The sequence below is a fragment of the Mirounga angustirostris genome, unplaced genomic scaffold (assembly GCF_029215605.1).
Source record: "Mirounga angustirostris isolate CCGP_5_RB_7025 unplaced genomic scaffold, mMirAng1.0.hap1 SCAF_10, whole genome shotgun sequence".
Lineage (NCBI taxonomy): Eukaryota > Metazoa > Chordata > Mammalia > Carnivora > Phocidae > Mirounga > Mirounga angustirostris.
In genome coordinates, this window is record NW_026991718.1 from 9,424,948 (window position 1) to 9,440,376 (window position 15,429).

The window sequence follows — 15,429 nt, forward strand, 5'->3', positions numbered from 1 at the left end:
GGATTACTCATCAAGCTAGCACACGGTTTCTCAAAGGTTTAACATTCAGAATGCACTTCCATTTGGGGAAGAACAATTCAAGGTCGCGGGTGCCCTTGTAGAAGTTATTCCTTTTCTGGGTAGGGATGGGCCCAGAAAGAGGATGGGTCCTCTTGAGCTGAGACAATCAATGATTCCAGACATATATTTTTCCAATGGTTTTGATGGGCTTAAACTTTTAAAGGCAATTGGCTATGAATACATGGCCTGCCAAATCTGCAGACAGCAGGTACAGAATATGCTATAAATAGCAAGATCTTGTAGTGGTTTTTAAAAGTAATCTTTATGAGACCACCTGCTTTTCAAAGCCACAGACAATTTTTAACCTACCACACGCTTCATTGCGACAGTAAGTACAGATGTCAACGTGTGAGAGTGACCACTTTATTAAATCACCAGGAATTATGTTGATCTTAGATTCATTGCTAGAAACCTCTTAAGTTTTAGGTGTTAAAGACACTTCAGGAGAAGCGTAGGACTGTGTCATCCCGTAGCCCACGCCGGCCGCACGTGGAGTCAGAGGTTGGCTCGGAAGCCCGCTTTCACAGAGAACCTCATCATGGGCTTCTCGCCGGGCCGCAGCAAGCAGATGGAGCTGGGGAAGCCCTTGAGTCACAGACGGCTCACGCTGCCATCGGGGGAGATGGTGAGCCTCACATGCGTGATGACATCCCGGAGCTCCAGGGTCAGGCTGTCGAACAAGTACTTTCGTTGGCGGAGAGCTGAAAGAGAGGCAGGGAAGAGGCCCTTGTGGTAACGCAGTGTGGGGCCCAAATGGGCTGGCCCGCCGAGCCATCTGTCCGTGTGGACTCAGGGCCCATGAACCGTGACAGTTACTCACTGATAGTAAGTTGGCTTACCACAGAGAAAAGCTAGTCGGGATCGCAAGCCCAGGGATTACTGACATGAACACTTGGGTCCATGATGTTTGTGGTTCTTAATAGTTAATGAACTTCTTCATTCTTACACTGATAAGGAAAAGAAAGTAAGTGACCTCCCAGAAGTCGTCACCCATCACTCCGTGGGAGCAACCCTCATGCCCCACTCTGACCCGCAAATGACTGTCCTCCCACTGGATGGGAGAGGATGCTTCTGGAACATCTCAGCATCCATCCCACAAGAGGACATGCTGTTATAGCTTTAAATATGCTACTCATCCCTTCTAAAAAGTTAATATACTGCAGAAACATCTTCCATATACATATATATGGAAGTATGTATATATTCTTTGCACATGATGACTTAAAACAAAACTTGGTTGTTAGAAATGCAAAGGTATGAACTAGAGCCTGTGTTTTCATGACATAAATGCACAGATAACAGTTTTTAGAAGCTTGTCCGTGTTACTGTGAAGCCGATCAGAAGGTTTGGAAAGCAAATCTGAGGGATGCGGCTAGGCTGGGGGCCAGCCTGCTCAGCTCCCCATGGGTGCCACACCTTGGTGACTGGCAGCAGCGGTTTCCACTTATGGCCCGGAAGCTCCCACTTCTGCTTCATCATGTCTTCTTCCTCCTGAGTCGTCAGGATACAACCATCCAGCTTACAGCTGTCGGGAGAATTGCCTGTCAGAGCAAACGCAGGGTGACTCTCTCTATTCTGTTTATACTCAGCACTTTGGCTTATACGGTCTTGGACTTTTTAATCAAATCAAAGACCCAGCAAAGAACAGATTATTCTCTCCGAACAGAAGCAAAGGTGTGACGTATGTGAGAGAAGGAAAGCACCCAGCAGGGATGGGGTTGGATCGCCTGATGAAATGTAGGTGTGTGTTTCAGAGGAATCAGAATCGACCTGACATCATTAGCCAGCTGGCATGTTGGAGTTTGGATGTGCAGCATTTTACTTTGAAAGTTGAAGGCAATAAGCACCCTAGATTGCAGTTAAGTACTTGCATGGGGCTGTGTGGTTCATCTGAAACTATTTTGAAGCTGGAAGATACTTTCTTATGGTATCGTACGTCGTCACGTGAAGTAAAGAGACCGAGCTAAGTCAACCAGTCAGTGAGCAGCACCAACCCAAGTGCTGTATTCCAGGTGTGCTCACTGTTCCCCAGGTGAGACGCAGGGTCCTGAGTCTCTCTTCTCTCTGGAATTCATCAGGGTTGTGTCCAGTGGGGTTGGAGGGCCACACTCTTTGTGGGGAGACCACTTTAGGCATCCCCTAAGACTTTAAGATCAGCAGAGGAGGGGTTGCTGATAAAGAACCTGACAGAAGGGCACCTGGGTGGCTCAGGCATTAAGCGTCTGCCTTTGACTCAGGTCATGATCCCAGGGTCCTGGGATCGAGGCCCACATTGGGCTCCCTGCTCAGCAGGGAGTCTGCTTCTCCCTCTCCCTCTGCCTGTCACTCCACCTGTTTGTGTTCTCTCTCTCTCGCAAATAAATAAAATCTTAAAAAAAAAAAAAAAAGAACCTGACAGAAAAAAAAATGCATTGTTCTCATGCCCCCTATAGCTCATCTCTTAAAACAGTGACCTCCAAGGTGGGTGAGCACGCTCCCGGGTGCACACGGAAACCCAAAAGATGCAGGAGGAGAACATGAAAGCCACTATTTCTGTTTCTATTTCTCTAATATCTATGCACATACATGCGTATCTATTAGGCCTTGTGTATTTGAGAGGACAGCTAGATCCTGGCACGCCCCCCACTCCACGACTGTCCTCATGTGATGCACGGAAACTGGAGAGCAGACAGCAGCAAGCTCCTGACAGTGCAGTCAGGCACCCCGTTTACACGGACTTACTGATTGTTACCTGGTTTTAAATAAACTATCACTCACAAAATTAACAAGTGATTTTAAACTATCCATGCAGACACCCATGGATTAAAGATATCACCAGAAATGCAAGCATCCACAAACCACGAGAAAAAAGCAGAGCTGACATCACCACTGATCCAGAATGAGCTCTTCATCAGCTGTGTTATTTACCCCAAATATACAGACGTAGTGAAAAGAAGGGCCACATGCACCCCAATGTTCATAGCAGCAATGTCCGCAATAGCCAAATTGTGGAAAGAGCCGAGATGCCCTTCAACAGATGAATGGATAGAGAAGATGTGGTCCATATATACAATGGAATATTACCCAGCCATCAGAAAGGATGAATACCCACCATTTGCATTGGCATGGACGGAACTGGAGGGGATTATGCTAAGCAAAGTAAGTCAAGCAGAAAAGTCAATTATCATACGGTTTCACTCATATGTGGAACATAAGGAATAGCATGGAGGACCATAGGGGCAGGGAGGGAAAACTGAATGGGAAGCAATCAGAGAGGTAGACAAACCATGAGAGACTCTGGACTCCAGAAACAAAATGAGGGCTACAGAAGGGAGAGGGGTGGGAGGATGGGGTAACTGGGTGATGGTATTAAGGAGGGCACGTATGGTGATGAGCACTGGGTGTTATACGCAACTAGTGAATCGTTGAACACTACATCAAAAACTAATGATGTACTACATGCTAGCTAACTGAACATAATAAAAAAAAAAGAAAGAAAAGTGAAAACAGTGACCCGACAATCAGATCTAAAGTAGTCTTCCAAAAATAGGTCACAATGATCAATACTTGAAATAATTCACTTAAATCCACTACCACTGAAGAAGAGCTTCACTTTAAATATATATTGTGTCTTGGCGTGGTAAATGAGTGAAGTCACAATGATTCACAAGACATTTAAACATCAAGGCATCCAAAATAGGAGTATAAACTGCCACCATTTACTGACAACTAAACAATCACAAGACACCCAATCCAGTACGTATGAAAATTTCACCCGACAGTATAAAGGTTTAATATCCGCTCTTGAACTTTGTCGATATAATGACACATGTATACATTTCATAGGAAAGTAGGTTTCGAATATCAGGGGTGCTTCTGCAAATGTTTTTTTTTTTTTTTTAACGGAAGGGCATGGTTTTGAAAATGTGTAGCTCCCTGCCTTAAAAGTCCAATCTGGAGTGGAAATGGTCATCCCCAACCAATCTGCTTCGTCCCCCTCCCCCCAGTAAGAAGACGCCATCCAGTTCTTCTCATGTCCTAACCAGAGGCTATTTCACACTCATTCCAAGTGAGATCCAGGGCCCCTATAGTATAGAGTCTTCACAGAATCTCGTCTGACTCTGGGGGCGTCATCCAGTTGAACTCTGACATTTTATAAAGACGAAAAGTAGGGCACCAAGAGTTAGAGGAAGTTGCTCAAAACCTCACATCTGCTGAGGGTAAAAGCTGAGTCCCCAGCCCACCATCCTGAGCTCCACGCCCACAGGACCACATTATCTCTATAACCAGCACACTGGTTATATGCACTTCCTGACAGCCTTACACTTACCTTTAAAATGTGTTGTATCAATTTCTATTTGAGTTATTACTCCAGGATGTGCCAATCGGAAAACTGCCCATTCACAACCCGGAATAAGGAGAATGCCGTTCTCGTCATTCTGGAATGATGAGAGAAGAATGATGAGGAAGAAAAAAAAGATAAGCCAGCTTAGTGCCATTTGAGAAACTAATTCTGGAAACCAGCAAGTGAAAAATGTTGACATGTATTTATGATATTTCTCTTATTTCTTACTATAAAAGTGTGTTTCCTAGGCCCTGATATGTAAATTACATTTTGTGTTAATTGTCTCTTTGCCTATTATTCCTTAAATGCCTCATCTGGACTCATGAGCTTATTGGGTAATTGGTAAGTTTTTACAAATTTTTAATAGGATTTTCTATGTCGACGTAAACTCATGTAGAAGGGTCTGTGTCTGAGCCCCTGGTCCTCTGATCAGTTTGTTTTGATCTTTCAAAGTAGTTATGTTCTTGGTCAAATCCATACCAATAAATGATCTGCACCCAAACCTTAGTTTCTGGCAATGGGATTATGTTCATTTTCTTTGGAAGTATTGGTTGACATGAACACTGACCCAAGAAAGGGGGTTTACCAGTAAGTTTTCAGTGGGATTAACACACAGAAAGGTGTTTTGTTTTGCTTTTGTTTTGACTTTTGCAGCTCACATTAGTCACTGGCCAAAATGAACAGCTGAGTAATCTCAAGAGACCCCGATCTGTCACACATCCACAGTGGTCTCATCCAAGGGCACACAGAAAACAAAATGATTCAACTGGTGTTTTCTTCTCCAGGTTGACCAACAAATTTATCCATGGGTTTTCTATCATTAAATTGTAGATCTGCATTTCTTTATTAAAGAAACGGGGTTGGGGGGTGCCTGGGTGGCTCAGTCTGTTAAGCATCCAACTCCTGATTTTGGCTTAGGTAGTGATCCCAGGGTCAGGAGATTGAGTCCCAAGTCAGGCTCCACGCTCAGTGGGGAGTCTGCTTGGGGATTCTCTCTCTCCCTCTCCCTCTGCTCCTCCCCACCCCCTTGTGTGCTCTCTTTCTGTCTCTCACTCTAAAATAAATAAATAGGGGCACCTGGGTGGCTCAGTCGGGTAAACGTCTGCCATTGGCTCAGGTCATGATCTCAGGGTCCTGGGATCAAGCTCCATGTTGGTGGAGGGAGTCTGCCTCTCCCTCTCCCTCAGCCCCTGCTCATGCTCACTCTCTCTCTCTCTCTCTCTCAAATAAATAAATAAAATATTTTTAAAATTTTAAAAATAAAAAAAATATAGAAACAAGGACAGAGCAGTGATGCCTTAGAGTGGCTGGTGTGGCCAGCATGGGGGCCTTCCAGGTTCTGCCCTGACGGTACACTGAGGCAGCAGGGGATCCGGAAAACAGGGAGAACTACTTCTGGAACATTGCCTGAGAGCTTTCTGAAATAAGCATTTCCTTGATGTAAATTTTTTTTTTTTAAAGATTTTATTTATTTGTCAGAGAGAGAGAGAGAAAGCACAAGCAGGGGGAGCGGCAGGCAGAGGGAGAAGCAGGCCTCCCGCCGAGCAAGGAGCCCGATGCGGGCGGGACCCGATCCCAGGACCCTGAGATCATGACCCGAGCTGAAGGCAGATGCTTAACCAACTGAGCCACCCAGGCGTCCCCCTTGATGTAAATTTAAAACAAGATTTAGAAAACTTTTCTGTGGCTGTTTTGGACTCCTTACCTCTAATACTGGCAGCCTGTCCAGCCTTCTCGCGGTCTCCCAGCCATCTGCCACAGACCTGGCCTTTCCAACTCCTGCCGAGAATGACATGGTTTAAGGGGAACATCACAGGATTTTATCTTAAATGTGAGGATGAATGCATTGGCGTCATTAAATCACAGATTCCATGCACCTGACCACTGCTACACAAATCATTTTCATTCAACTTAATGTTTTGGTAAATTCACATACAGCCAGAGGGTTAGTAAGTTTTACTTTTCCCTTTAGGCCAAAATTAGGAAGGAAAATTTCTATTGATTTACTTCACATCATAAAGGCATCAAACCCTATGTGTCGATGGTTAATCCCATCCACTCCTGTGCTTCCTCTTAAATCATTCATACCATACAGGGTGCTTAATGTTGATGCCCAGACATCCCAAATAAAGGCCAGCTCCCAGAGCATCATCTTACCTATCATATTGTTTGGATGCCCAAAGTGTGCATTGCTGAATCCTACAGGCACCCCCGTGAGCGATGGCCACTAGGTCAAAAGGTTCTTTGGGGTCAGCTGCAGTCCAGTCTTTCTGTCCAGTACCATATACTCTAAGACGTGCAATTCCACCGTCTAAGAAGGAAGGAGGACATAGTTATTTGTCACTTGGAAAGGTGGCTGTTTGTGGGTCGTAAATGACAAAGCCCTCCACATCCTGCCTGCTCTATTTCTCAAATACACCAACTCTACTGCCCCAGGGCCTTTGCACCTACCATTCCTTTGTACTGGAACAACTTTCCCAGCTCTCCAAAAGACAACTTGTTGTTTTTAGGTCTCACCTTTAGTGTCATGGTCTCAGAGAGGCTTTTTCTCTCACTCTCTAGCTACCTCCTTCCAGCTCTGCCTGGCCCTGCCTGATTCCCCAGGTCGGGTGTACCATCCCTTCCCATATTTATTTCAGAGTTCAATTCACAGTCTGAAATTATCTTGTCACTTTATTTGTTTAAGCCCCTGCTGATATCAGTCTCCCAGAACCAGAGTATAAAATCTTTGAAAGCCAGAATAATGATCTATCTCTATCATCTCTATCTAGAACTGGTCCTGGCACATAGTAGGTGCTCACATTTTTTATTGGATTAATAACTCCAAGAAGGTCAAAAGGAAACTGGGAAATTCACCATAGATATAATGTTTGATGCCGCAAATTAGCATTGCTAAATCCTACACAGACTCATACATGAGCATTATGTTTTTATTTTTATAACAACATATTGCTTAGCAATGCGATTGAGAATAGAAAAGATAATATTCACAAAACCAGATCGTTTCTGAGAACCACAGCAGCCAAGATTAGGTCTGTAGAGCAGAATCAGATAATGTGAGTTGATGTTGGCATAAAGTGAATATTTTTATTTGTTTGGCCAGTACTTCCTAGAATATGGGAGCAAGCTTTGTACATATAGAATTTTTCATTAATCAGAGTATTCTACTGAAACCAAACCCTATATATTTTTACATGAAAAATTTGATGAAACTGAATGATCTGAAAAAATTTCAGTAGAACAGTCTTGACATTTACAATAAATAAAACCAGACTATGTTAGCATAATACCCTAAAAAATATACTAGAGGGAGTAATTTAGCAGAAGCTAACCTATGAGCACCACTGCTCTGGTTCACTGGACACGGTGATCCTCTTTGATGGTATAGAAGATACTTGTTTGTTGAGTGTAAAGCTGACTTGATATTTTAAAAAATAAGATTCTTCTTTACAGAGTTAATATCCAGCCTCACTTTTAATGAAAACTATCAAGGATATTAGACATGCCCCTCCATGTTCTGAGGGTGACTCATTTAAAGCAACCTGTTGCCATCCTATATGCCCCATCAGGTTGTCCTACTGCTTCCTTCCCCTTTATACTTGGACCCCAGGAGAAAATATTTGCAAATCATATATCCAGTAAAGGATATGTATCTAGGATAATATAAAGAACTCTTACATACTCTTACATAAAAAACAAAAACCCAACTTAAGAATGGGCAAAAGATACTTTTCAAAAAAAAATGTTTATAAATACATGTGTACATATACACATGCATATATAAACATACTCAAATGGCCAAAGTAAGGAACTGAAAATATGCTCACCATCATTAGTCATTAGAGAAATGCAAATTAAAACCACAGTGAGATACCACTTCACATCCTCTAGGATGGCTACAATAAAAAAGCCTGATAATAGTAAGTGTTAACAAGGATATGGAGAAATTGGAACCCTTCACACTGCTGGTGAGAATATAATATAATGCAGTCATTTTAGAAAATAATCTGGTAGTTCCTCCCAACAATTAAAAACATAGTTATCATATGACCCAACAATTCCAATCCTACATATATACCCAAATGAAAAACTTGTACAGGAATATTTATAGCAACATTATCCCTAGGTAGCCAACAGGTGGAAACAACCCAAATGTCCATCAACTGATGACCTGGATAAACAACGTGTTTTATCTGTACGGTGGAATATTATTCTGCCATGAAAAGGAATGAAGTACTCCTAATAATGCTACAACGTGGATGAGCCTTGAAAACACGCTAAGTGAAAGAAGCGAGTCACAAAAGACCATTTATATGAAATGTCCAGAATGGTCAACTCTGTCAAGGCAGAAAGTAGATTAATGGTTGCTTAGGGCTGAGGGAGATGAGGGTTGATAGTAAGGGTACAGGATTTCTTTCTGAGGTGATAAATCCTTCTAAAATTGACTGTGGTGATGGGTGCACATTGCTGTATATTTCTGTAGACTTTAAACCATATACTGACGTATACTATAAACCACTGAACTGTGCACTTCAAGTAGGTGAATTGCATGGTATGTGAATTACATTACAATAAAGCTGTTAAATAAAAGAAAATGAGGGATATTTGCACACACTACTTGATCTGCTAGTGTGCCCGGTGAAATAGAAATCGTTAGAAGCTATTTAACCTAATACAGCTCAGTTCCATCATATCCTAATTGACCTAATGCCTTTTCAATAACTACCAACGATGGTTGGGTTGGAACAAGAATTTCCTAGAGCACAAAAAGGGCAAATTATAACCCTAAAATGTTAGAGCGATGAGTGACTTCACTCTGAAATATGCCCACATTAAGTAAAGAAGCCACAGAACGACAGATGGGTCCACATCATATTTACCCGGGAAAATGTTGAGTCTCACGTGACTCCATCTCTGCTGGGAATTGACAGGAAAATAATTGTGGCTGGAAGCCGGCTTTCCTGGTTTAAGCTCTGTCATAGGGACCAGGTAGTTCCAGTCATTGGACTTCAGCTAGCAATAAATATAAAAATGTTAGCAGCGGCTCCGGGGAATGGTAAATTTTCTCATCCTAGTGCTCACGTAGGGCCTACAGGATAGAGATACTTTGGAATAAAAATTGATGATGGATGTCTAATAAAATACTTTAATAAAAATACTAATAAAGATTAAGTCTCGGGTTTACTAAACAGAAAAAAGGCCTGAGGGTTTTTTCATCCTGATCAAAATAGCCACTGGGTGATGGTGGCAGGAGAAAAGGCAGGGGGGTTTGGGAACGAAGGACAAGATCTGAGATTCCCTCTGGGGATTCTTAGAAGAAACCAGAATGGTTATGTGAACATTCAGGAAAAACTGGGCTGTCCTCAGGGACCCTGAGACCTGGGGTTGACCAGTGACTTGAATGTTGTGACCATTTCCTTTAGATTCTTGTTCTTTAAACTGTTGTTGTTACTTATTTTCCAGTCTGTTATGATCAACATTTTTGTAAAACAGAGTATAAATTAATTACTAGACAAACTTTAAAAAACAAGAATGTACCAAAACACAAGCCCAAGTTGTTTATCAAACTCATCAGGCATAAAGTTTGCTTTGTCAAACTGCTGTATAAGAAGTATGTAAGCTATTACTGTGGATTTCTGTATTTATCTCATCAGGGCAGCATCCGGTGGATGATCATGGGTAAGCAGAGCGCCCTGAGACACACTACTCCAGACCTCACACGGGCCATGGCATTCCCTTGTACAGGGGTTGCATGAACCATTCGAGAAGCATCTGCAAAGTCACGCCGGGCCAGTAAATGAGGGGAGGTGTACCTGGGTTGAATGTCCCAAAGAAGCACCCTCGTGGCCAGCCATACAGAGCAGTTCCCTTGCCGTCCCAACCACCATGACAGGTCCCCGGATCCTGTTTGCAGGCTCACCTCAGCAACAGCCTCAAACTCCTCCGGCGTGGCTGCCACTCCTGTCCTGACTCCTCTCTGTGGGATTTCTGGTTGTTTATCTGAAGGCAGATTGACCAATAGGGTTATGGTTCGTGTTCAAAATCAAAAAGAATATAGTCTCATAGTGGGCTGTATGTTCATTTTCATTCTGTCAAATAAACCCAAAGATGACATTTCCTAAGTCAGAGTGTCAGATGACCAAAGTAATAGACACACTTGAAGTTCCTCGATATTTAAAACACTAAGTCATCCCAAAAAGTCCTGCAAAACATATGGTAGGACATTTGCTTGTCAAAATAATACATACCATTTCCAGGTTAAGTCCAACTGCAACAGATGTATCATGACTAGAGTTTTTAGAAGTTGGATCAATGGAAATTCTGGAACATTGCCAGGCCAGTTCCAGAAACAGGACCCCCCCACCCCGCCACCCCTGGCATCCTTGGAATTGATATTTGGGCAATATCTGGGACAATTGCTGAACTTGCAGAAGGAATCTTACTGTTTGTCCTTAGTCATTTCCTGTCTCCAGAATAGCATCTCTCCATCATCCCCTAACTTTTCAGGTTCCCCCACTGTCATCAGGAGCAGGGCCCATCCTTCCACAGAGCCTCGTTCAGAGCTACCGATGCAATGCTCTCAGCGTAAATTTGCCAACTGTCCTGATTTATCTTCCCTAAGTACATGCATATGCACACACATAATGGTACCTATTTCTAAAAAAAAAATAATAATAATGCCGGGACCAACTTCAGATTATGCCAATTGAAGGAATAAAAACCCAGGTCTAACTTACAGAGCCTGTGTGATTCATGTGGTCCAGCATCCCACAAAGCAGCAAGGAACCCTCTCCGAAAACCCTGTGGCTACTGCATCATTATGCACACTGGGAGAACCGAAAAGAAGCTGATACCACACGTCCAGAGCTGGCCCAGACGTGGCGCCACACTGTCCAGGTAGCCCACTGCCTGCCACCCTCCCCTGCAACCTCTCCCCAAACCTCACGGTGCCAGGAGGGTATGCCTCTAGGTGAGGCCTCAAGAGTGTGGGCATAATGAACTCTACATTTGGTCAAGCTAAAAATCAAAGATCACAGAACACTCTATTGGGAATCCAAGTTCTACAGCTCCGTGGCAGTAAAGTGGCCTTAGACAAGTCGCTGAACCTGTCTGGATGGAAAGTGCACATCAGGGGGCTGGGCCAGATGACCCCACAACCCCACAGTGCTCATTCTGGGGGCCGGTGGTTCCCAGGGCACCTTCTTCCAAGTTTGCTGCTTGAATTGACATTCGAGGAGCATAATCCCCCATGAAGTAAGAAATGTCCACATCGAAGCCTCGGATAATCCCTTGTATCCCCAGCTTGATGATGCACCAGTCATGACCTACGAGACGTGAACAAGGACATCCCGTCAGGTTTAACTCGTTAGATGAAGCGTGGGGTTGAACAGAACTGAAATGAAAACAAGCAGCACCCTCCTCCTGCCACAGAAAAGTGCACACAGGTTAACTCTCAGCTGTGACTTAAAGATCTCCTATAACATGGCCATATGTGGCTGGCCGCCGTGCCCCACGAGAACCCGTGTTCCAATCACAGCAGGACATGCATATAGGCCTTGGATCCAGGGAGACCGGATTCTGGTTCCAAAGTAAAAACTGGCCTCTCTGAGCCTTGTTTCTACAACTGCGAGATCAGCTTCCAAAAAGGTCAACTGTGACTGTGCACAGTGTAGACAAGACCCCACCCAGCTCACCAGGTGCTCATTGTGGAGCTGGGCCTCCAGAAGTGGCCTGCTCACCGTCACCTCAGGCTCTGGGGACTTCCTGTGGGGACCCACCCAGCTCAGCCCCCTGCGTCTGCTAAAGTCTAAGAAGTCTCCAAGTTGTAGATCACCAAGTAGTTCTTGGTTACTTGCAGTCCGATGCAGACCCACCTTTAAATGCCCAGATTCATTGGAATCTGATCGTGTCTGGAGTACCTTAGAAATACCCAGTATCTCTGTAATACTTGAGACAGACCCCCCCAAAAAAAACCCCCAGTTATTAGCCTAATGCTGGATTAGTTTGCTTTTACGGACATTCCTTCAACTTCAAAAGGAGTATTTTGATTGAGCCTGATGAGTAGCAATGAGAAAAAGTAGATCCTCAGGTGACAGGAAGCGTGTGCAGTGATGGGACCGGGGCTGAGTGAGTGAGGCTGATTCCACAGCAGCTACGTGGGGATAAGAGCCCCTGCCCCAGGGAACGGGGGTGAAGGCCCACCGCAAATGAGCCACACCGCTCGGGGAGGTCCTCGCCGCCCCCCACAGCCTCACCGACATGTCCCAGGGGTGTGCACGCCCTCCTTCCCGCCTGCCGGTGCACACATGACCCCTTCCTACGTCCTCAGAGCCTAATGTTAAGAAGGGTCATCCGAGATACGGAGCATTCCAAGGGCCCGTGACCAAGTGACCGGAAATGCACACAGGCTTTCCAACACCGTGTTTAAGCTTCACCGCAGTGAAAGAAAGAGAGATCTCGTTACCTGGAATCCTTTTCCTTCTGGTCTCCCATCCATCCATCCACTTCCCAAACTCAGTGTATTCGTGTACTTTGAAGCTTGGGCTGTCACTCTAAAGCAAAGATGCACAACAAGTCCATCGTTAACACCCATGCGAGGGCCTGGGCTTCCGGCATATCCACTCCCACCCCAAAGGGACAGGTGGGCCATGCCCGCAGGGACTCTGTGGGACTCCTAGGTAGGTACAGGGGAGTCTGCTACTACCTTCACACACAGGGACCCCATTCCAGATCGGGGGTGTCTTCTTATCTTTGTACCACCTCCAGAGAACGAAATTCTGCTTCTCTGTGGGCGGGCCTCAATACACAGAACAAACTGCTATAGCAATAGGTAAAGCCCCGTCACAGTTCATTCTGCGGCCCCGCAAACCACGCAGCTCCCTGTTGCAGCCTATATGCATCCTGAAAGGAGCAAAGACAGAGAGGACAGAGTTCCCAAGCAACCTAGAAAAGACTGCTTAACAAGGAATCCGGCCAAAGAGTGTAAGTGGCAGGCTGGATGCTAGGGCCCAGCTGAACACTTAAACCCCAGCCCTCAGAGCTGCTCTGTGCCCACAGGGGGAAAAACAGGATGGTGTGAGGCTCAGCTCAGCCCCTTATTGCCCCTGGACAAATAGGTGAGCCCCCACTGCTTCATCCTGAAGAACGGGGATGGTGAACACATCCCTTGCAGGGCTGTTATGAGGTTGAAATAATACGTGTGAAAGCCCCCATCAATAGCATAGACTCAGAAATTGTTGTGCTTGGTGGGTGGCCAAGCTGGGGGACATTTGCACTTTTTACATCAACTCAAGTACAAGGAGAGTCTTATGTTTCTGCTTAGGAAAACCTCCCCAGCAGGTGCAGAGGAAAAGAACAAAGTCACGAACACGCGGTATTGGTATTGGGGCCAGGCTGGGCCCCCGTGGAGATGCTATGTGGGGCAAAACCGAAGGTCCACACGTGCTCAGACGCAATGCCCGACCTCCTGTGCCTCAGCTTCCTTGTGTGTTAAGGGCAGAGATACAGTGCCGTGTTCCTTCTGAGGTCATGGCAAGCATTAAAATTGTTGGAGCAGTGCCTGGCATATGGTAAGGGCCCAATATTTGTTTAGCGTTATTATGTCCAAGTTGGTGGCATTTGAATTGTGTTACAATCCGAACACATCTAAAGACAATCTGAACTCCAGTCTTTCCCGTGTCCATAGGGGATTCAGAAGCTTTGCTGCGAACCCAGCAAGAGAAAAGGGGGTGCACCACCCACGGGAAGCCCAGCGCTCGCTCAGCCCCAAGCTTCCTGGTACTCGGTGTAGCTTTGGTGGCAGGGGGTCCTCGCTGGTGCACTGTTGTCCTGCTGCCATGGCAACCGGATCGACATGGAAGGAAACTCGCGACTCGACTGGAAACAGCACTTTCACAAAAATGGTACTCACCAAATGAGGACAAATCAGCTCGTAGAAAAGGAACACCAAAGCCCCATCCCAGGGGTAAACCCGCACGTGTGCCAATCCCTGCACACGGATGTTCATCGTAGGTAAAATTTAACCAACCTAAATGTGTGTCAGCACAGGAAAGGGACCCGGTGGTGTGCAGTTCAGGGGCCACCAGACCGTGCCCCTCTGCATGGGCAGAACACGCGCACATCCCATGCGACATGTCACAGAACCTTAAGTACTTTATAAGTACATGTATACAAATTTAAAAACAGACAGCAGGACTACTTTCTATATACAGATATATTTATTTAAAAGTATGAAATATATTAGAAGAATGTGCCAATCTCGCAGTAGTGTTAATTCTATAAAGGGAAGGAGTGGATGGGCATTAAAGTGGGTGGTGAGAGGGACCTTAGCTTTATCTGTGGTTTGTTTGTTTGTTTTCAGAAAGGAAATGTACCTATGTACACACACACGCATATTATACGGATATATGTACACACGTGTGTGCAGATTTGTAAGTGTATATAGAATATATATATATACTTGAGTGTAATATAAGAAAAAGGCCCCATTCTTTGTCCCATCCCCCTCCCAAGCCCAGCACCTCACAGACAACCACACTTCACCATTCAGTGTGTATCCTTTTAAACACTGTTTTATGTACGTACAACACGCATGAACCTTCCGTTGCCGGCATGCGTGGAGAGCGCTAGCTCATTCTTTTTAGTGGCCACGTAGTATTCCACATCTGGAAGCTCATATCATGGGCTCTTTAACCAGTTCCCCATCAGTGGACATTTAGTTGGTTTTCTCCCATCCGGACAACACCGGAATGACTATTTTCTACATATCTTTGCCTATTTATGCAAGTAATATCAATCTGTGGAACAGCTAGGCCGAGGCGTGTATGCATTTAAATTTCCTATAGAAAGACATATGGCAAAATGATCAGAGCTTTGACCTCTATTAGCTGTGTGACCTAGAACAAGTAAATCAACATCTCTGTTCCTCATTTTATTATCATTTTCTCTGAGGAGTAAGTTCATATAATCGACAAGATGCCCTTAACATGCTCTAGACCTGGCTAGCTCCCGCCCAGGAAGACTGACCGGAGGGCCAGTGAGCACGG

At 44.9% G+C, this 15,429-nt stretch overlaps 1 protein-coding gene across 1 annotated transcript; it reads right to left on the minus strand.

Annotated features, from left to right (window-relative positions):
• Positions 1 to 421: 421 nt before the first annotated feature.
• On the minus strand, positions 422 to 14,390 carry ALLC (allantoicase). Its single transcript, XM_064573507.1, is given in 11 exon segments — positions 422 to 744; positions 1,459 to 1,601; positions 4,370 to 4,478; positions 6,090 to 6,163; positions 6,542 to 6,585; positions 6,587 to 6,695; positions 9,265 to 9,397; positions 10,305 to 10,384; positions 11,584 to 11,709; positions 12,849 to 12,936; positions 14,295 to 14,390. Coding segments are annotated over 11 exon segments (1,191 nt in total). The 3' UTR covers positions 422 to 555.
• Positions 14,391 to 15,429: the final 1,039 nt, after the last annotated feature.